Source organism: Camellia sinensis, chromosome 7, assembly GCF_055761805.1.
Source record: "Camellia sinensis isolate YWXY chromosome 7, ASM5576180v1, whole genome shotgun sequence".
NCBI classification, from domain to species: domain Eukaryota; kingdom Viridiplantae; phylum Streptophyta; class Magnoliopsida; order Ericales; family Theaceae; genus Camellia; species Camellia sinensis.
The window spans coordinates 189,897,891-189,920,577 of record NC_138967.1 but is presented as its reverse complement, the minus strand read 5'-3'; the positions used below and the strand labels follow the sequence as shown (position 1 = coordinate 189,920,577).

The following is a 22,687-nucleotide window of genomic DNA, read 5'->3' as shown; positions in this document are numbered from 1 at the left end:
ACTAACAAGCATCATATGCCTAGTGGGTTGGAGATGCTCTTATATTCGAAATGTTTAAAATCAATATTAATGTTAATATCAAATAAATTAAATAGAAATATTTAATTTTATTTTTATTAAAATTCAAACATATAATATCTGGGCACCTAACATTTTTTTTGTTTTCATTTTTTACGCAAAATAAATATAAACATGCCTATATTTTTTGTAAATTAAAAATAGTTAAATTGTAAATGTTACTCAACATAGCTAAACATGGCAATTTTTTTTTTTTTTATCAGGTAAAAAAAAAATTATGAAATGCAAAAGATTACATTATGATAAAAGTAAATAAAAAATTATACACAATAGTTACATATCCAACATCTATATAAATAGGGAAAATTGCAAATAGATGGGACAGTCATAAACTAATGACACTAAAAATGATAATTTTTTTGGGTGCAATTCTAACACATGAACCGGTTGTACCAAATACAAGAATCAATTTGTACCATGAATATAGGAGAATTGCACCATCATGAAAATATAATTGTACCATCATAAAAATATAATTTTTTTTCACTACTCCATTGAAAAATAATTTTTTTCATATAAATATTGTGTAAATTTTTAATTTTTATTTATTTATTTATTTATTTTAAATTCGTTACAATGTTCTTACCAAAAATGCTTGGGTGCTCTAATTAGAGCCACCACTAATGATGTGGTAGTAGGTCCCACCCACTGCCACAGTGTATGTTGTGCCCTTTCTTTCTTTTTTTTTCACCTCACTAGTGGTGGATTTAGAGCTCCTTATTTAGAGCTCTAAATCATTGTTGTTGTTCTTACTTTTGCGTCCGGATCCTCTAGAGTGATCTTGTGAAGTGATCTTCTAGAGTGCTTTTTTATAGCGCGACACATGTCTCATTTATGGAATCAATTGTTGAGATCATCCCTCACCAAAACAACATCGTTTTGGTAAGTCAGACCCAAAAGAAAAAATATATATATATTTTGCAGAGTTTGCCCTACAGATCGAGAAGGAGAGAGAGTTGAGGAACCCCATCTCTCAAAGCCATCTCCAAAAATCTTTGCAAATCTTAAACCCATTTTCTTCTTCATCTCTCAAACTCATTTTCTTCATATTCCCATTTTCTTTTCTCATGTGGGTTTCTCTACAAATCCATCCATTTTCTCCTTAAAGCTTCTTGAAGAATAGATTCGATCTCTGCAAATCTTAAACCCATCTCTCAAAATCTCTGCGAATCTTTAAACCCACTTTCTTCTTCATCTCTCAAACCCATCTCTCAAACCCATTTTCTTTTTATTCTCTGCAAACCCTCCCATTTTCTCCTTAAAGCTTCTTGAAGAATAGATTCGATCTCTACAAATCTTAAACCTATCTCTCAAACCCATCTCTCAAAATCTCTGCAAATCTTTAACCCACTTTCTTCTTCATCCCTCAAACCCATTTTCTTCATATTTCCATTTTCTTCCTAAACTCATTTTCTTCTTCATCTCTCAAACCCATTTTCTTCCTATTCTCTGCAAATCCACTCATTTTCTCCTTGAAGCTTCTTGAAGAATAGATTCGGGCTACGCGACTTCGGCAAAAAATTGTGGATCAAACTATGTAAAAAAATTGCAAAGAAAAATTTTCCTTGGCTTTCTCTCTCTCCTCCTCCCTCCCAATCTGTAGTGCAAACTCTGCAAAAAAAAATTTGTTTTTCTATTTGATCTGGCTCACCAAAACGACGTAGTTTTGGTGAGGGATTATCTCAGCCATTGATACTATTAATGGGACACGTGTCGCACCATAAAGGATCACTCTAAAGGATCACTTCACAGGATCACTCTAGAGGATCCGGACACCTTACTTTTGGCAATCAAGTGGCGGAGATGCCCTTAGGTGGGGCAGGGAAGGGCTCGATTTCTGCTACGGTAACAGCCTTATCAAATTGTACCAGGCTATTACAGTTCGTACGATCAATCTGATTATAAATAATCAGTATGTTGGTTTTAGTTTTTTTAAATTTTTCGTATTTTTTCATTTTTAATCAGTAATTTTTAAATTTTAAATAATTTTTTTATATATATCTTATTTAGATGTATCTAACTAGTAAAATATTTGTGAAAAAATATTTTAAAAAATTAATAAATACACAAAAATATGAAAAATGTATTGAATTTTCATATCTTTTTATATTTTTGGTATTTAGTATATTTTCAAAGATTTTTTTCACAAATATTATACTTTTTAAGTGTATTTATGTTAGGTGTGTCTAAAATCTTTTTTAAAAAATGCTTAAAATATTTTTAAAAAAATCATTGAAAATATTAAAATATGGAAAATAAAAAAGTAAAATTTTCTGAAAACTAGAACTAAGGAATCTTTTTTTTTATAGTATAATTATTATATTTTAAAAATATTAATTTTTTAAAATTATCTTTTGATAGTATATTTTTTTAAGCATATTAATTGTCATAATTGTACTTTTTGTGTTATTAATGAATTTAAAAGAAGGGTAAAATAGTAAATTCATATTATTTTATTTTTTGATTTTTGAAAATAAATTAATAATTTAAGATAATAAAAAATAAAATAAGAAATTAATATTTTGACGCGGAGGAATCACAATATTTTAAGACTCACTTTGGAAACAACAATTATGAGCCGCGTTTTACAAGATGAGCATGAGAATTGTACAAGATGAACATGGACGGGTGCTTGAAGAACCTCCTAACGAAGTGAATGAAGGTTTTGATCATTGATGACATGATTGGAGTTGGTGTGCTAAGGGATGAGTTCTTCATCTCTTTTTGTTGTAATTTGACAACTTGATAAAAAGTTAATTTTTTAGTTTTTTATTAAATTCTTCCAAAAAAATTACAAAAAAGCCACTAATAAAATCAGTTTTTTTACTAAAAAAATCACCAAAAAAGTTAAAAAGGTAAAAAATTAATTTTTTACCAACTTTTCAAAGCACCCTATGTATTGCTTTATTTTGATGTTTCTCTGAACTCCTGCTTGTTTGAATTTCCTTTGGAAAAAAAAAATGTCGCATTTTGGCGCGTACTCAAACACCAAAAGCAGCTTTTTTGGCCAAATTGATTTGGGTTTGTGGTTATAAGTCAAAGAAAAATGATTTAGATCTCTAAAAAAAAACCTCTAATAAAGCTCTAATTTGTCTTTTTCTTCTCCCTTTTTTGTCTTGTACTTCACTATTTTTTTTTTTTTTTTTATTTGTTGGACAGCTCATTAGAGCTGTACTGCAGAAGCTCTAATTAGAGCTCTGTAGCAGCTCCGTAAGTCAAAAGTGAAATTGCGAAACTACCCTTCATAGGTGGAAAATGAGCATGATGACAATGTGTATTTTCTAAATTGGTTAGGGGTATTTTGGTCAATTGACATCAAGGCATGGTGTCATGACAACCTAAACAAATATTAAATAAAAAAATTAAAAAGTAACTTTTTACCAACTTGTCAAATAAGTGGTTGTTTGGCATGTACTAAAATAACACATACTATTTTAACACATTATGCTATTTAGGTCACAATTATCTTATTTGAATCACATCACATCTCTATTACATCACTTCAAATTCAATTCATATTTCATTTTTTTTTTTTCATAAAAAGTTAAAAAGTATACTAATCTAACTCTTCCCAAATAACTCCAAATGAAAAAGTCAAAAAACTTGATTAAAAGTGAAAAAAAAAAAAAAAATTTTTTTACCATCTCCCTAAAACACTCGAGTGTTGCTGATGAAATCCAACTAGCCACACATCGAAAAAATCACATACAAGCAGTGGGGAGATCATGTCGTGTGGACCATCTTTGTAAACTATTCACAACTATGAAGTCTTTTCGGAAGGTGATAAAAAGTCAATTTTCAATTTTTTATCCATTTTGAGTCACATCACCTCTTACATAACTTACTTACAAAAAGACAAAATAAACTAAAAAAGTTAAAAAGTAAACTTTTTACCAACTTCCTAAAACACCACTATATAAACACCGCCATTGACTACAAAAGCAGACTTCCAATGCTCGTCCCCTCTCTCTCTCTCTCTCTCTCTCTCTGTAAGTAGTGTTTTATTTAGCTGGCAACAAAAATGGAAAGAGAGAAGGGACACAAAAAAAGGGTTGTGGACAGTGGAGGAAGACAGAATTCTCATGGACTGCATAATGTTGGAAAAATCTTTTGTGTAAATAAAATAAATTGAAACTAAATTAAACAAAATAAAATACATAACTTACAGAATTTATTTTATCGAATCGAATGGAAAAATAAAAGACCAAGTCGAGTGTATGACACTCTGTCCTTAAGACAGATTCGCTCCGCTACAGTGCTTATGGTTATGTGGCGTCTATCTCCTAGGATACAATGATCTTCACAAATTTGTAGTAGCACTCCAAACAAATTTGTCCGGCGAACTTGAACCTTGTATTCAATACTCTCTTTAATTTTCTCTAAAACTATAATGAAGAATAAAATGCAAAGGAGAAAATTCTGGATAGCAATATGGAATAATTTCAGATTTTTTTTTCATACCAAGACAGTTGCAAATGATAGGTATTTATTGGCAAACACTGTTGTCCGAACAGGTGTAGTTTGACACTGAACAGGTGCTATTTTGAATTGGACAGATATCATTCAAAATTCAAACAGATTTGCAACAAAACTGTCTAGAATTTGAATATGTCTGGACAGTTATGAATTTGTTCGGTTTTGGACAATTAATAAACTGTTTGTACTGAAAATCTGTTGTGGAATTTGGTTCAGAAAGGAGGCACAAAATTATGGACAATTATTTGAATTTCAAATTCAAATTTGGAATTAAATCTTAAAATAATTTTTGAAAAAATTCAAAAGAATATTGTCCAAAAAATTAATATTAGAACCAACCTGCACCCAGCCCGGCACGACGGCGCGCGTGTGGTGGTTTGGACTAAAACGGTTCACTTTGTCCATAACTCTTCCGTTCTATAAACCTGGAGTGCCCCTTGGGATCCAACCCAAGTGTTGTAGTCTAGAGTTTATATACACAAAAAAAACTCTTTTAAAGTTTTAATGTGGGACAACCCATTAAAAGGAAACCCACATTTAAATATTTAAATGTCCATTACTTGAACCCGAAAACGACGTCAACTTGCCATTCACTCAAAAATGGTTTTGACGAACCGTCTTCACCGTGTGACTTGTCACGCGGTAAGAAACACGTCACCTCTTCGGACCCGCCTCAAAAGACATTTGGGGTCCACTCTATTTTGGGCTCAAAGATGGCTTAAAATAAGCCTATATTACACTATTTTTCCAACACACATAGTAAAGGAAGATGGAATCGCGTCGCTAAGATCACAGGTCTGTGTTTTCTGAATTCGAGTCTTAATTGTTTCGTGATGCACCTTCCTTTCTTTTATTCTCCCAATTCTCAAAACAAATTGTATACATTATGGGTGTTAATTATTATTTAGAATAGAGTTTCTGATATTATAATTTTTTTTGGAATGTGGTGTAGGATTGAAGAGGTGTGGCAAAAGTTGAAGATTAAGATGGATTAATTATCTAAGTCCAAGCATTAAACATGGCAATTTTTCAGACGAAGAAGACGACCTCATCATCCAACTACATAATCTCCTTGGAAACAGGTTTTTTTTTTTTTTTTTTTTGGGCAATAAAGTTTCAATATATTAAAATTAATTAGTAATACAATATGCTAATCTACCCTCTAGAATCATTGTACAACTGATTAATAATAATGAAGGAATAAAATTTTTTAATCAAGCTACATCATTGATCAATTATTGTCACTTCTAAACTTTACTAAATTAAGCAATTATTAATAATAGTTTAACTTACACAAACTAATTAAATAAAAAAATTATGAGGAACACTCACGTGGTTGTATTTCATCATCATCGGAAAGTTAATAAACCATTTTTTCAGCATATTGGAATAACATTTGAACTAAGGATTATTTACATAATATTATTTTCCAGTGATAATTAAAACAAATTCATATTTTGGGCATATAGCATTATTAATATTCCAGTTGTAATGAATTGCTTGGCTCGTCCTGTCTATAAAGCAGTTTCAATTTTTTCTTCCCTTGTTTTCTTCAGCAAATGTGCCTTCAGATTAGTTGTGTTACTGACATGTTGTTTTCCCCTTGTTTTATGGAAGATTTGAAAACCGTGGCATAGGGTACATCAAAGATCAACTATCTTGATTCTAGGATCACAGTTGCTTGGTGCAAGCGACATGAAGTTCCAATTGAGAAGGTGAATATCTTTGCAAACACTTTCCAAGTTTTTGCCAGCAATTTCTTCTTTGTTGGAGAAGATATTTTGTACCGTTTGTTTGTTGCTTATTATACTCTGCTATGCAGATTTTCAACAAGTCTCTTCTGGCAAAGTTTGCTTGGGCAATGGATGTCATTCCCAGCTTCAGATTCTGAGGTCTTAGTTTAGCACAGGACACTTCTACCCTCGTCTACCCGGTACCCCGCTCTGCTCGTTATCTGTCTCACTTGAAAATTATTCACAAATTTTATTTATTTTTACTTTTTTTAATTTAACTCTTCCAGCAAGGAGTACATGTTGTATTCAGCATACCCTTTCACTCTTCCCCCCTTCCCATCTATTAATGGTGCTAACTGCTAAGAAGCTGTGACATGAGTTGTCTATTGAGACGTTTTAGATGAAACAAATATGTATTACTAACATTTTCAGACATTTTGAACAGTGAAATCTCTTTGATTTTTCATTGTCTTATATTTTGAGGTTCTCTTCTTTTATATTGCCATTGTGAATTTGTGATGTGTTTGAATAATTTATATGGAGTATTGATGGACAGGGTCAGTGCCACACCTTGTGACATGGTTTCAGCTTTATATAATATTTCCTTGTAAAAAACAATGAAATTCACTGTTGTCATTATTACTATTTATCGTTTAATGATAGCATGCATTTGTGCTGATATTGAAGAATCTTTGTTTGTCTTTTGCTTATATTTGTATATTGAGGATCTCTCGGTCTGTGGTCGAACCAGCTCACTTGCTGGCCCGTTTTGTAAACAACATTTCCCTTTATTGTTATATATAAGCTTTCTAATTACCTAAAAAAAACATATCTGCTTTTTGGGTTCTCAAAAAAATAAATAAAATGAATTGCTATAATTAGGAAAAGAAATTTAAATACAATAGTGATATTAAGTCAAAATAATGAGACACTAATTTAGAATCTCTCTAATGGTTGGTGTCAAAATGGTAACATCAAAGTAAAATTTTCATATGTTATAGTGTGAAAATATCATATTTGACAATATATTGTTCAAATGATTCAAATGTTCCACACAATAAAAAATATAGATATCATTTGTGGGTTTCAGCTTCTGACATAAGATATTGGCACATGATCTTGTGTCCAAAACTATCCATTCTCATATTCAATGCACTTAGATGATGTTTTTTTATACTTCAAAATTTTTACATAATTTTATACCGGGAATATTAAGACACAGGAAAAAAATTTAAGAATAGAGAAGATCTATGATTAGACAATAGCTTTTGCCAAATTTTATGTCAATTTTGACATTATTATAATTTGACATGAAAGATAACACTTTATTAGATATGAGTTTAAAACAATTTATCAAATTTTTTTATTTAACCGGAGGATGGCACAGTCGAGCAAACAGTATTTGGTGATTCAAGCTTTAAGGTTCGTAAAAACAAAAAAAAAAGCACTTATAAGGTTGTGTTCGGTTTAATGATTTAAAAAAAATGAGAGAAAAATGAATAAACTATAAGTCAAAATTTTCTTTTTTTTTTTCATTCACAAAAATTATTTTATTCAACCACCCCGGCTTAAGATTATAGTTGACATATTAAAATGTATTGCACACATTCAAGATACATAGAAAGCAAATAGATAGAAGATAGACATGAAAGTCTTGATAATGATATTACACGACTAATACACTGTGGCACATGCTAACACCATGCTTTATTCCACATTAAAAACATACATACATTACATAATTATTTTATTTGCACACACAAAACATGCATACGATTTACAAAGGTCATCTAATTCTTATTAGACTCAGTTTCTGCCTCTTTTCTCTCACCAGCACCATGTCAAGGGTGCCCATGTCCATATTCGTGTCCATGTTCGTGTCCATGGCCATGTTCGGAGCCATAGCCATGACCGCCATACTTGGCATCTTCCACACTTTTCAGTTGCATGTTTTCCTCTGGAAAAAAAGTAAAAAAAAAAAAAAAAAAGTTATGTCATAATATGATCTTTTGAAAGAAGTATTAGTACTTCCATTTTATCAAAAACACTATAATTTGTTCTTGCTATGCAATTTTTAAGTGTATAATTGACAAAAGTGTGAATAGTTTTATTATAATTTTGTCTACTAAAAACAAAAAAAATGGAGTGCATCTAGTAAAAAGAAGAGCGAATGAACAGGCTGATAAAAATTAACGGATTTCTAATAAGATTTTTTTACAACTAGACACAATAGGGTGTAGCTCATCAATAATTCTTTTGCCAATGAAATAGCAAGTCTCAAACTGAAGGCTCCACAGTTTTGCCCAATGTAGCTTGTGGGGATGTTGGCATACATCCCATATTTTATACTTCAAGGTTGGACCCTTCCTTGAGGGGTTTCTTGTCATTTTAAAAAGAAAAATAGACACAAAAATAATTCGATCTCATATGTATTTATTATCATGAACTTAGAATCAAGAATTTTGTTTGGGAGGGGCCAATGTATATGTATAAAAAACTTTTGATACATTACTAATTGAATATAATTTCTTGCTAAAGAAGTATTTCACGAGAAAACTAAATAAATTTAAAAAATAATTTTTACAGTTTTAAACTATTAGATTTTAGTATACAATCAGTTAAACCACTATTTTAAGCGATTTTATTGATTGATAGAATCTAGTAAGTAAAAAGTGAAAATTGCTTAAGATTCTTGACAAATACTTAAATTCAATGGTGTTGAGTGTTAAATATTAGTTGATTTGTTTAGAAATCAATCGATTAAGACATGATATGTCATTGTAAATAAATTTAAAGGGTGAAGTTTTAGGTTCTTTAGCATTACTCATAAAAACATATACATACCATTTGATTTTTAAAATAAAAAACAATAAATAACATGTACCTCTTGTTTTAATAAAATCAACTTAGATAAAATTGATACTATTATTTAAAAGACAAATAATGGTGTTTGGGAAGGAGGTTTGTTGGTTTTTTTTTTTTTTTTTTTTTTTCACTAAAAGACAAATTGGTTACAAAACCAAAAAAAATAGATCTAAACAAAATATCACATCAAACCCCATAATCATTTCACTTTTTCTCTCATAAACACCACACCCAACCACAAAAAAATCGAATTATCTTCCCAAACACAAAAAAAAAATTTCTCCAATAACATCCTACAACTAAAAAACCTACTTCCCAAACACCTACAAAGATTATTTCATTAGGCATTGTAAAATACTAATGAAATAAGAAGTTAGTAAAATAATTCTTATAAAATTAAAAAAATATTCTATTATACATTTTACAAATACTCATTAATATAGAATTAATAATAAATTGTCAAAAATAAGAGGGGGATAAGGCCCTCCAGCCCCTACATAGTTCCGCCCCTCAACTTTTGAAAAATTATTTTTTTACCCCTAATAAAAATATATATTTCAATTTAATCCAAGTAATATCTTGAAATTTTTATATCACTATTTTCTTTACTTTTTTTTAATAAAAAAAATGTTTAATTTTTCACTTTAAATGTTTAATTATGCTAAAAAAAATTCTTATAAATTTTATAGTAGAGAAATGTTATATATGACTGATATTTTGTCACTATTTTATATCACCTCTTACACGACACATAATTATTACACAATTAATGACAACTAATAATATATTGCCATATAATTCAATTATTCAAAACGGTGAAAAAAATAAGTAATATATAATAGCCTGTGCATATTATTTATTCATCATTTTCTCATTTCTTTCTCTATCCTCACTATATCTCTTTATGTGTGTGCATTTTAATATAATTTTGTTTTCATATTTTATGAGGGTATATGTAATTATTTTTTAAACCATGATAATCATCACATATAAAATAAATTAACAACAATAAAGATAGTGATTAGTTAACTTGATCTTACATTTAAATATAATTTTTGCATCGCATTAATTTTTAGTCCTACCATCAAATATAAATTAAATTAAATTATAATTTTTATTAAGATTTTAATTCAAAAGTGCCTTTTCTGAGACAAAATCCTGGCTCCTTCACTGCTTACCACCACCATGGCCAGGGTGCCCGTGTCCATGATCATGTTCATGGCCATGCTCGTAGCCATAGCCATGTCCACCATACTTGGCTTCTTCCACACTTTTCAATTGCATATTTTCCTCTAGAAGAGAAAAAAAAAAAAAAAACATTTTGTCATAATATGATACTTTGAAAGAAGTATTAATACAAGGTAATATAACGATTAGTAATGGGGGTGCTGCTAGTAATTCCATCAAAAACACTATAATTTGTTCTTATTATGCAATTTTCAGTGTATAATTGACAAAAGTATGAATGGCTTTATTATAATTTTGTATACTAACAACAAAAAAATGGAGTGCATCTAGTAAAAAGGAGAGTGACTAAACATGATAATAAAAATTAACGGAAATATTTGATAAGAAATGCCTCTATGGTTATCATTATTGAAACAATTAATAAGATATATATATATATATATATATATATATATGTTTGGCATGCAATGGAGAAAGTGAGGAACTCACGAGTTTCAGCTAGCTCTCTGGCTGAAACCGCAGAGGAGATGAGTAGGACTGCCAACACAAGTCCAAGAAGAAGAAAAGTTTTGGAGTACGCCATTTTGAAGGGAGATGAGTAGGACTGCCAACACAAGTCCATGATGCTTCAATTTGATATTTATTAATTAAAAATATAAAATATAATATTTTTTTGTTTGTTTTTAAGAAATAATTTAATAAGAGTCGAATGATGAATTATGTAAAATAATACTCCAAAATTACTAAATAATCACTCGTTATTTAGTGGTCTAGGAATAATATCTCATATCATTTATCACTTGACATTTATTAAATAATCTCTTAAAATCCTGACAAAAAATATTGAGTCCCATAATTTTAATTAAAAATATCAAATTGAGAAACTTGTCTCGAGACCACAGGAAATTATTTTTCTGAAGCGGCAAATTGTCTCAAACCTGCATCATTTGTCTCCTTCTATCCGTTCATGTCCATCCTTTTCATGAATCGATTATTTATGAATTCTTAATCTATTTATTTATTAAAATTTTAATAAGTATGTTATGTGCTTTATATATGATCTGATTTTTTTATAAATTTTTAATAAAATTCTAACAAAAAAAAATGAAATATTACAAGATAATATTTTGAGTGTATTAACTGTTGAGTGTTAAAGTTTACAGAAGTAAAATATAAATGAATCATAATTTACAGAGATTTGTTGTAATTTGTTGTTTTAGAAAAAGTAAAATGATAAAAAGATAATTATACAAAAAAAGAAAGGCAAAAAATAAAAAACAAAAGTTAATGCCCTCATTTACCCAAAGTTCTAATGGCCCTATTTGGTAGGGTTTATTTCTAGTTTATTTTAACTTTTAGCTTAATTTAAACTATTTTGATGTGTTTGATTCAGCTTAATAATACAATTTATAACTTTTTGTAAGTCAAAAATCAAATTATTCTTTAAGTAGAGGGAGAAGAAGCTTAATTTATAAATCAAAAATTAACTTATATTCACAATTATAAATTATAAATTATAAACTATAAATGATTAAGTTATAAATTATAAACACTTCTCTAAAAATCTACCAAACAAGGTTAATATCACCAGCGGTTGAACAAATGAGTGGACCCAAAAATCCCTGAAAAAGCAAGTACTGTTTTGTACTCTTCCTTTCTTATGGCCTATTGTGTGAAGGGATTATTAAAATTCACTAACTTTTAATTTTTTTTTTCATAAAAAAAATTAAAAAGTTCAAAAAAAAATTAAATTTTAACAATCTTTTTAAAACACTCCTATCTCTAAATAAAACTGGTCAATAGTCAAGTCATTGTGTGTTTTTTTATTTATTATATATATATATATATATATATATATATAAATTGTATACATAGCAAATCATAATTCATAGAAATTGTTTAACTGTTTCGAAAGATCACTGTGCCTGTGTTTGGCAAGTGAGTTTGCAGGTTTTTTTTAGCTATTTTAGCCACAAAAAATAAAATAGGCTATTTTAGCCATAACAAACAAAACATCACATCCAACCCATAATCATTACATTCTTCTCTCACAAAAAAACTCAAAAAAGCCAAAAAGCCAAAAAGCCCTTTTTGGAATATTACTCTTCCAGGTGTTGTCTCAACGGCGTGCAATTCTCAGTGCGGTGCCCTTTTTCTTTGTGGAAGGTGCACCGTGATCTTTCGTCATAATCCTTCTGGACTTCTCCTAGCTTGGCTGGCCACTTGACGAAAGGCTCATCTCTTATTTCGCTAAGAATCCGATATATTGGTTTCTTAAATACCGTGGTAATGGCAGTACGGATTCTCAACCATCTTTTATCAGGGTCTTCTCCGTTATCTCGTCTGCCACGTCCGTTTTTGTTCTGACGATCTACTGTATTGACCTTTGCTGAGGTCTTCTTTTCTGGTACTGCGGTTGCACTAGATTTTGCTTTGGCTCGTGCGCCATCCTCTTCTACCCTGATGTGCTGGTGCACTCTTTCCATCAGGGCTTCCATAGTGAGGGGTGGCGTCATGGTGATCGAGTCCCTCAGTCTGTTCCCAACTGGAAGGCCTCGTTTATACTGTGCAATGGTGAGGTTGGTGGGGCAGTCCCCTATTTGATTGAATATCTCCCAGTAGCGACTGTTGTAAGATCTGAGGGTCTCTTTTTCACCCATGTCGATGGAAAGAAGCTGGTCGATCTCCACCGAGGTTTTAGTGTTTGTTCGGAACCTTGTTACGAATGCTTCTGCCAATTGAGCCCAGGAGGCTATGCTGTCCTCTGGGAGTTTTTCGAACCAAGTCAAGCCTAGGTCGCCAAGGCTTGATGGGAAGAGTATGCACATTAAAGCCTCGTTTCGCCTGTACACAGCCATGACTTGGCGAAAGTGGCTCAAGTGTGAAAACGGGTCCGTCTTCCCTTCATATGTAGTGAATTTCGGCTGAAGGAAGCCTGATGGTAGGGGTGCGTTTTCAATTGTTGGAACAAACGGCGAAGTCTGCAGCCTTGCCAACGCTTTGTCCGTTGGTTCATAGGCTGGGCGCGGTATTGGCATTCCAACCTCGACGCTTCCATGCGTCCGAGGAGCCAACCGCTGTAAGGCAGAAATTCTATGTGGATCCCGCGCCCTGGCATCTTCCTTGCATCGTGCTTTTTCTTCTAGCACGGTTCGTAAGTCGGATGACCTAGGCAGCTCTGTCTGTCTAGATCTGGTTTGGTGTGAATGCGAGGGCCAATATGTGCTTCCTTCAGTGTAGGATCTCTCAGATCTCATCCTCTCAGACCTGGAGTGACGAGTTCTGGAAGACAAGGATTGAGTGTCGCCTGTCCTGAGGCTTCTGTTCTCTCCTTGTGTTTCAAGGCCTCCATGTCCGCCGCCATCTTCCTTATCAATTCATCTTGCTCCTTCACGCGGTCTTCCAGGGCTTGGGGATCAATCCTCCTCCTTTACTTGTCAGGGCTTTGCGAACGAGAGTGACGGGAGCTGTTATTCTGCCTTCCCCTGCCAGTCCTCCTGGAGTTATGTTGTTGGGGTTCCAAGTCCGCCATGGGAGGGACGGAGGGTAATCCTTCACGCCTTGCGCCCCCATCTGGAGTTAGCCCGTCGACGGCGGAATGCAGTGGTTCCTCAATATGTGCCATTGATTGAGAAAAGGAGAAGCTTAGTCAAGAGGTTTTTTGTTCTTGTCTGTTCTTCCCACAGACAGCGCCAATTGTGCGGGGAAGAAATAATTCTCCTCGTATAATCCTGTTGACTAAGTCCACGCTCCTCCGTACGACGTCGCTTTGTCACCTGAAAACACAAACGTGAGCTAGCCGGCGGGTGTGTGCCGGAAACCTCTCCGATGCCTAAGTCAGAAAACTTGACAAATAGACAAAGCTCAATGTATTTAAGAAGCAAAATTGTATGTTGTGTTATGTTACCTCCTCCAAGGTGATATTTGTGAGCTTTTATAGGTTTCGAGTGGCACAATCCTAGTAGGATTTGTATTCCTCCATGCAGAGTCCTCCTAGGATTCATACTCCTAAGGATAATGCTTATCCTTTTACACCCTCCCCCACTACTTAAACCAAGTGGGATGGTTTTCATTATGGCCGAACTGCCATACGACCGAGATAACTTGACTATGCAGAGCCACTGAGTAGGCCGAACTTCCTTAGTTCGGTTCTGCTTTTACTCCTCCTTACCTCGGTTCTCTCATGTCAACCCATGACACGGTTGGACCAGACTTAACAAATTGCGACCGGTATAACTCCTAGGTCGGTCTAACTCAAAGGTACCGCCAAACCGACCTATTCAGGAGACATCACAACCGGACCAGAGTAGCTTTACACTATCATGGGCCGAAGTAATTATACCTCTCCTGAGCCGGAGTAACTATACCTCTTCTGGGCCGAAATAACATTACGGCCTTTTACTGAGTCCTTCATACTTTGGGCCACAAAGTCCATCTCACAGCTCGGCTCAATTTTCTCCAAAAATTACCCCCTCATTTTTAATATTTATTTTTCTCAAACTATTTTTTTTTTTTAATTCTGAATATTGTCTGAGAAAAACAAATCAAACATGTTACATACCCCTCCTCTTCCATTCAATCAAGAAAAAGTTTAAGCGCACAAAAAAATAAAAAACAGAATATGTAAATTTGTATATTTTGTATATAATTCTTTTATACATGTAGTTCGGTTGTTCAATCAAACAAGTGAATCAGATTAAATTCATCTACGTATCGTGAAATTATTCAATATTTTTTAAGTAATATGTCATTTTATTTATTTCTCCCATCTTGGCCATATATACAATTAATGCATGCCTATCCTATGGTGGCTTTGACCTTGGGGTCTACAGTACCAACCCACAATAATGAAGGTCAATTATTGAGCAGTCCTCCAACATTATCTAGTATATTTACAAAAATGTTAAGACGTTTTGATAGACGTTTTGAAAATTCTATCAAAAGTTATGTTAAGGTTAAGTTTGGCATCTTCTATATAATCTATCTTTTTATCTTTTTATCTTTTTTTTATCACATCACCTCTCTACTTTTCTGCACATCTTTTCGTAAAAAGACAAAAAGTACACTTATTTAGATCATCCCAAACAACCCCTAAATGTCCATATGAGATTCACATTATATAAGATATTTGGTAGAATTTTTAGAATTTTTAATATTACTCATATTTATATAGTTCCCCAAATTAATTATTTGGCTAAAAAAAAAAATTATTAGTGAAATATGCTAATCCATCTTTATTAGATAATTATTTTAAAAAATGATAATTTACTTAACGTACTGTAATTTTTCATTGTTTAAAAATATCCTGTATATGTGTTACTCCATAAATATTTAATAATTTTCTTATAATAAGGAGTTCTGGTTTTGTTTGATATAGTTTTTGGTGGATTTAAAACTGATAATCATAAAATATAAACTAAAAATATCTCTTCTTTTATTTCTAGATCATTTTTACAATTTATATAAGGTATTTATGTCTTACAAGTGCAACTCTAACACTACTCTTCCGCTGTGTTTAGTTCATGAATTTAGGTAGAAATTTGAAAACAAAAAAGAAAAAAAATAGGTAAAATGTGAAAATATAATTACATTTCACACATCTTTTTTCCTTTCCTTTCCAAATCCATGAATCAAACACAACTTTCACTTTTCACTAGCTAAAGTACCAAAAAAAATACTCTTTATTTTACCTAATCAGGTTCTCGTCAATTTCGTTTATTTTGTAAGTCATTGTGGGTAAATCATTGGAAAATCCGATAATTATAATCATATTATTTTGTTATATTTTGTCTTAAAAATATAAAAAATAAACGATTTATTTCTAAAAATATTCTTACCATCCATTTTAAAATATATGTATATATAATTAAAATTATTAGATTAATTTAATTTTTTTAAATATACCATCTAGATATAAAAGCACTCATAAAATGAATTATTAAAATTGGGCCGGTGGTTGTCCATGAACCCAACTGGGCAATACAGTCCACGAACGTGGACCGGAAAGGGGCCCAATGTCGGAAATGGATACAAAGAACAGAGGGTGATGTCATACGTGACGCAAAATGTAATGTATAGGCAGAATTTCAAAAGAGTAAAAAGTAAAAAAATAATTTATAAATGATGAGAGTATATGATTTATTTGCATGATCTAGCGCATAATCATTTGTACCTCCATCGTTTTAAAATTATTTTTGTACTTTTTACTTTTTTTTTTTTTAATATTTTCCTTAATAAATATTTTACCGTTTTGATGCAAAATTAGAAAAATTATTTTGTGATTCAAGGACACTACATTGCCATGCCTTGACCAATCACAAATCAACATGCTCTTTGTTATTTTTTAAGGGCTATGCTACAGACCCCCAGCTAGGGGCACCCCCAGTGACCTCCAGTGGCAGGTGGCACACTGCCGTTGGGTGGAATTCAAAAAAAAAAAAAAAAAAAATTCAGCCTATCAGGGGCGACCCCCAGTGACCCCCACTGGGGGTGTTAGGCATTTTTCATTTTTTAATTACCCAATGTAAAATTATAGGTCTCACTCTCTCTATGAAGACAAATTATTTGGTAGTCTTGTGGCATAGCCACATAGTGCCTCATGTGTGTGGTGATTAGTGGAGAAAATAGAACTTATAATTTTGTATTGGGTGATTAAGAAAAGACAATAGACATCAGGGGTGTTTGCAGTTCGGATTTAGACGGTTTGCGGATCGGTTTGGACCCGCTCGTATCTATGCGGTTTGGGAAAAAGACAACTCCCAACTGCTCGCAATGTTGTTTGCGGTTTGTGTGGATAAGGTTTGTGGATGTGCGGGCGGTTGAGGACAGTTTGCGGATTGGTCTTTTTTCTTCAAAATTTTATTTTTACCATTTTATAAATATTTATTTTGGAACATTTTCTCCCTATTTTCTAAAATGTTCCAACATTAATAATTAATGAATTAAAACTTATAAAATTAAAAACACAACAAAATCAATTCGTAACATAAACAAATTATTCAAAATCTTAAATCAAATTATAAACTAACACAAGTATATATTTCAAAATCCTAAACTATAACTGCATATTCATTAAGGAATTTAAAATTTCAAATCACACTTCATCCGTGACAAGTTCAATTATGTAACAATAATAATATGATTAGTATTTATTCAATTTCAGTTGATATAATACTATTAGCAAATGTAATATTAAAGTAAGTTTAAAGAATAAAGGGTGTTTTGTTTTGGGCAAAAATATCTAGGTGGGATATATGAATGAAATCAATGGTTAAGATAAAAAAATAAAAATAAATAAAAGTACGGGCGGTTTCTTGCGGGTGCGGGTTAAACCCGCAACCTGCCCGCATTGTATTTGTGAAACCGCCCATTTGTATGCGGATTGGGTAAGTTGGGCGGTTTTTACGGGGCCCACCCCTAATAGACATGATAATTTATAATTGATCAGGAACATGATCACTTGGTGCATTTGGACCACGAAATAATTTTTCTTCGAAAAAAACAAATCAATGTTAATTTTGCAAAATAATTACATATTCATGACAAATTTTATATACATTAATAATTAAAATTATAAAATTTTTCATAAATTTATATTGATTTAAGATAATACCATTCAGTGTGTTTGGTTTGAGTTTTCTGGATTAAGTTTTTCGAAAATTGAGTTTTTTTATTTGCATGTTTTTTTTTTTATTTTTAGTGAATATTTTTAAAATTTTAAACATTTTTTATATTTTTTTAGATACACCTTACTTAGATATATCTAAAAAGTAAAAAATTTGTGAAAAAATATTTAAAAATATTAATAAATACATAAAAATATAAAAAAATGTACTGAATTCTCATTTTTTTTATTTTATATTTTTGGTATTTAATGAATTTTTAAAAGGTTTTTTTTATAATTTTTTTACTTTTTAGATATATTTATGTTAAGTATGTCTAAAAATTTAAAAAAAACTTCTTACAATATTAAAAAAATTTAATAAAAATAAAAAAATATGAAAAATAAAAAAATAAATCTTTTTAAAAAATATTTTTAAAAAATTCTAACCAAACAAAGTGATTTGATTTGTAAATTTCTCATTTTAATTCTACCAATCATAACCACGTGGCCATCCGCAGTACCACCAAATAACTTCTGACAAAATTAGGAGTACAAACAAAGATCTATTAAATAATAGCACGTGCAAACAATGAAATGCTTCACACGGTTCACTTTGGAAAGTTAACAAAAAGTAGTTTTTAGCTTTTTTTTGTTAAAAAAATTAGTTTTTTTACTTAAGTTAGTACCAAAAAAAGCTTTCTTTTTTTTTTTGTGACAAAAACATTAAAAATTAATTTTTTATCAACTTTTCAAGACACCACGTAATTCTCTTGTCGGTCTGCTATTTGACTCTTTTTTTTTTCACTGATTTAATAGTTTTTTTTTTTTGGTTCGAAATTTCATTCTAATTAATCTTTAACTATATTAAATTCTCAGTAGTTATTAACTATGAACCTTAAGATTGACTTGAAAATAAACTGAAAAATACTATTTAAGCTATTAATTCATTTTTTTGGATTTCAAATCAAAACTAAAAGGTTCAAATTCTCACTAACCAAACTAAGCCCGGATTTGGTTTTTGAGTTGGGACTAAATAAGTACATACGGACAAAAAAAAGTTACAAAATCACAAAATGACAAAACACTTGACTTTTGATACAAAATTACCAAATTGACCCATATACAAACAAAAAGTCAAAAAAAACATCATTTCCAAGTGGAGGGCAATTTTGTCATTCCAATGCAAAAAAGCGAAAAAAGCCAAATAAAAAAACCAAACGAACAAAAAAGTTCCAAACTAAAAAAGTCAAAAAAATCAAAAAGTCAAATTTGTCAAACGATACCTAACTATGCTAAGAGTAAATATTGCAAATAGTTAAGAGTAAATTTGTGTTTAAATTATGGATTTTGATAAAAATTTAAAAAGAAAAAAATATATATATATATAATTGAAATATAATTATATTTTATATATATTTGAATACAATCACCGAATAACTTGAATACAATCACAGCCTAATATGCACACAAAATAACTTATAAATAACTTAATAACTTACAATTGTTTACTGAAATGAAGCAACAAGCTCTTCACAATACATAACTTGAAAACGAATTGGAAAATATTTTTAGAAAATTACAATACAGAGGCAAACTTTCTTTGAGGTAAGGAGCTCTCAAATTTTTCTAACTCTGATTACAAATGACTAAGGCATTACAATTTATAGACAGGAGATAACTATGCATCATGTGATTTGAGCAACTGGCAGCACATGGGAATGGGCAGGCTAGCAGATGCTTTCGGCTAATTGACTGAAGTTGAAGCAGCTTTTGACTGTTGTTGATTGATGAATAGTGAACAGTAAATTTGACTTTTACTATTCATTACTTTCGATGGAGACATGTGACTGAGAGAATCAATATAGATATATATCAGTAGCTTTTCTCAAAATAAAAGTATTGATTGAAGTTGATAATTATAGCTATATCAATTCGGTTGACCATATCAAGCATATGGGTCCTGAGCATCTTAGAACTCGGGTCCATATGGATTTTGAGTAGTTGAGCCTTCAGAAGAGTTTGAATTGTCTAGACCTTCTTCTGATTCTTCTAACTCGGAGTCTGACTTGGCTTGGGCCATGATGAGACGAACTATTTGGAGAAGCTCATCTTTGGATGGCTTGGACTTGGACTTGACTTTGGGCTTAGCCTGTGATGAAAGAGTTTTGACTTAGCTTTGGACTTTGGTTTTGGTTGATCAGATTTGGGCTTCACTGATTTTGCTGACTTGGGCTTGGCAGTGCTTGAAGTTGGCTTCCTTGAGTTACTGAAGCAACAGTTGGGTTCTGCTGGGCTTTGACCATGGCAGGTGTAGGAGCATGAATGTTGACTGGAAATTCTTCCTGAACTTGTTCAATGATCCGTGGTGGTTTGAAATTATCTCACCATTTAACCAAATGTTGACGAATAACTATATCATCAGAAATAGCATATTGCCATTTAAATATCCAAGGGACTTTGTATTTGGATATGAAAATGAGCAATGTAGGGAACTTCTTTTGCTGTGGACTAAATGAGAATACTGTGGAGAAATAGTTGACTTGTTCAATCAGAATTGCAAGGAAAATATCCGTAATGGCGCCATACTGAGACCACCATCGCAGAAACCAAGTAGGGAATTCTGATTTGAATTTGTGATCAAATTGAAGAAACCATGAATGACTATTGTTCTCATTTTGATAGAGGAGAACTTTAAACCATGCATCATTATAATCATAATAACTATGTTGAAGAGATTGACCAGGTAAATCATGGAGTTGGTAAGGAGAACCCCATTCAATTAAAGAAACAATATTGTGAATATATAATGAATGGTACACTATTTTACTAGTGTAGGTTCGATCATAAATAGGTTTAATAACAATGGACTGGTGATTAAAAAGAATATCTTTGTAGAAGGTAATTGACTTTTCTGGATGTAGAGGAACAAAATGCCATCTAGGAGGAAAATAGGATTTGACTAGGTCAAGAGCATTGGCATTTTTGTAATTGGGTTCTTTGAAGAAAAGATTAGTAGTTGTGGATGGAACATAATCAGATCGAGCTAATTTAATAGGGTTAGGAGGATATGAAGTGACTGCTTGACTAGAGGATGCAAATGGATCAGCAGCTAGAGCAAATGTATAACTGGGTTTAGGAATATTACTAAGAATTTGGTAATGGTTGACTAGTTCAGCAGGATGGTATTTGGTGACTAACTCCAAAGGAGGAGGAACAAAAGGTTGACTAGTTGGGACCAAGGCTTTGGAAGGAGGCCTGGGGCGAGACATCTGTGACAAAGAAATATCAATTAGCATCCACTGAAGACATCTAATTGATCAACATGAGAATGTAAACAGTTAAGACAATGAGCAATTTGTTGTCGTTGGGCTTTAATACGATGGTATTAAATGTACTGAGCACGTTTAGTGGATGTATGAGTTGATTTGAGCAAGGCAAAGCGAGAAGTAGTATGCTTAACTAGGGATTTATAGTGTTTAATTTGGTGTTTGTGGTGAGAAATAGAGGGAATAGGCATGATTATCCACCCTATAAAAATTCTCGGGTAAGAAAATCAGGAATAGAATTTTGACAATTAGGTATATATTCAATATCAAAATAAAAAATACTTAAAATAGATTGTCAACGGGCAAAAATTTGCTTGCTAGCAAGATTTTGAACATCTTTTCTAAAACATATTTAGCAGATTTGCAATCAACACGTAATAAAAATTTTTGATTTAAAATATCATCTTGAAATTTACTAATACATAAAACAGTAGATAAAATCTTTTGTTTAATAGTACTACAATTTTTTTGTGCTTTATTCCAAATACTAGAATGAAATCGAACAATTTGTTCAGATGACTGAGGAGTAACTTTTTGAAGAAGGATGCCCCCATAACCAATATCAGAGGCATCAATTTGAATAATTTTGAATGAATTTTCAGTAGGAATACCAAGACAGGGGAGAGACTTGACATACTGTTTGACTTGTTTAACAATAGCAGTATGAGTAGACGACCAAGGAGGAGGATTATCCTTTAACCGATCAAACAAAGGTTGACAAGTTTTCCTAAGGTCTTTGTAAAATTCAACAATATAATTAAGTGATCCTAAAAAGCGTTGTAACTGAGTTTTATCTAATGTTTCATCAGGAAATTTAGAAGCAAATTCAATTGAGCGGCTAATAGGTAAAATGGTATTTTGGTGAATATCATACCCTAAAAATCGGACTTTAGTTTGAAACAATTTAATCTTGGGAGCAGATATGACTAGACCATGACTTTTAATAGTATAAAAGAATGCAGTAAGATGCTTCTAATGTTCACTAAGGGATTTAGAAAAAATAAGAATATCATCAATATAAACAATGGAAAAATGACTAAAGGGATTGAAAATGTCATTCATTATATTTTGAAATTCAATAGGAGCATTTTTTAATCCAAAATGCATGACATTCCATTCATAATGACCAAAAGGTGTAGTGAAAGGAGTTTTATATCTATCTTTAGGATGAATTTGTATTTGCCAAAATTCACTTTTTAAAGCAAATTTACTAAATATAGCAGCTTGACTAAGTCTCTTGATTAAGTCTTTTTTTATTAGGAATTGGATAATGAGTCCATTCTAAAACTTTATTTAATGGTTTATAATTAATAACTAATCAAGGGACACCTCTTTCTAATTCAGCATTTTTATTAACATAAAAGGAGGACAAGACCAGGGAGATTTACTAGGACTAATAATGTTATTTTTTAATAATT

At 31.4% G+C, this 22,687-nt stretch overlaps 2 protein-coding genes and 1 long non-coding RNA gene across 3 annotated transcripts in view; 1 reads left to right on the top strand and 2 right to left on the bottom strand.

Annotated features, from left to right (window-relative positions):
* The window catches only part of LOC114284011 (uncharacterized), an 88,132-nt gene that overhangs the window by 12,114 nt on the left and 53,331 nt on the right, over positions 1-22,687 (bottom strand). The window lies entirely within an intron of this gene.
* On the top strand, positions 5,271-6,761 carry LOC114273815 (uncharacterized). The gene is made up of 4 exons (XR_014336902.1): positions 5,271-5,349; positions 5,507-5,636; positions 6,172-6,269; positions 6,377-6,761. It is a non-coding gene; the product is annotated as an uncharacterized LOC114273815 (long non-coding RNA).
* On the bottom strand, positions 7,902-10,961 carry LOC114273787 (uncharacterized). Its single transcript, XM_028215597.2, has 3 exons — positions 10,830-10,961; positions 10,331-10,444; positions 7,902-8,244 (listed from the first exon to the last, which is right to left on the bottom strand). Exons 1-3 carry the CDS (start codon positions 10,921-10,923, stop codon positions 8,129-8,131), a joined length of 324 nt encoding a protein of 107 aa, XP_028071398.2. The 5' UTR covers positions 10,924-10,961; the 3' UTR covers positions 7,902-8,128.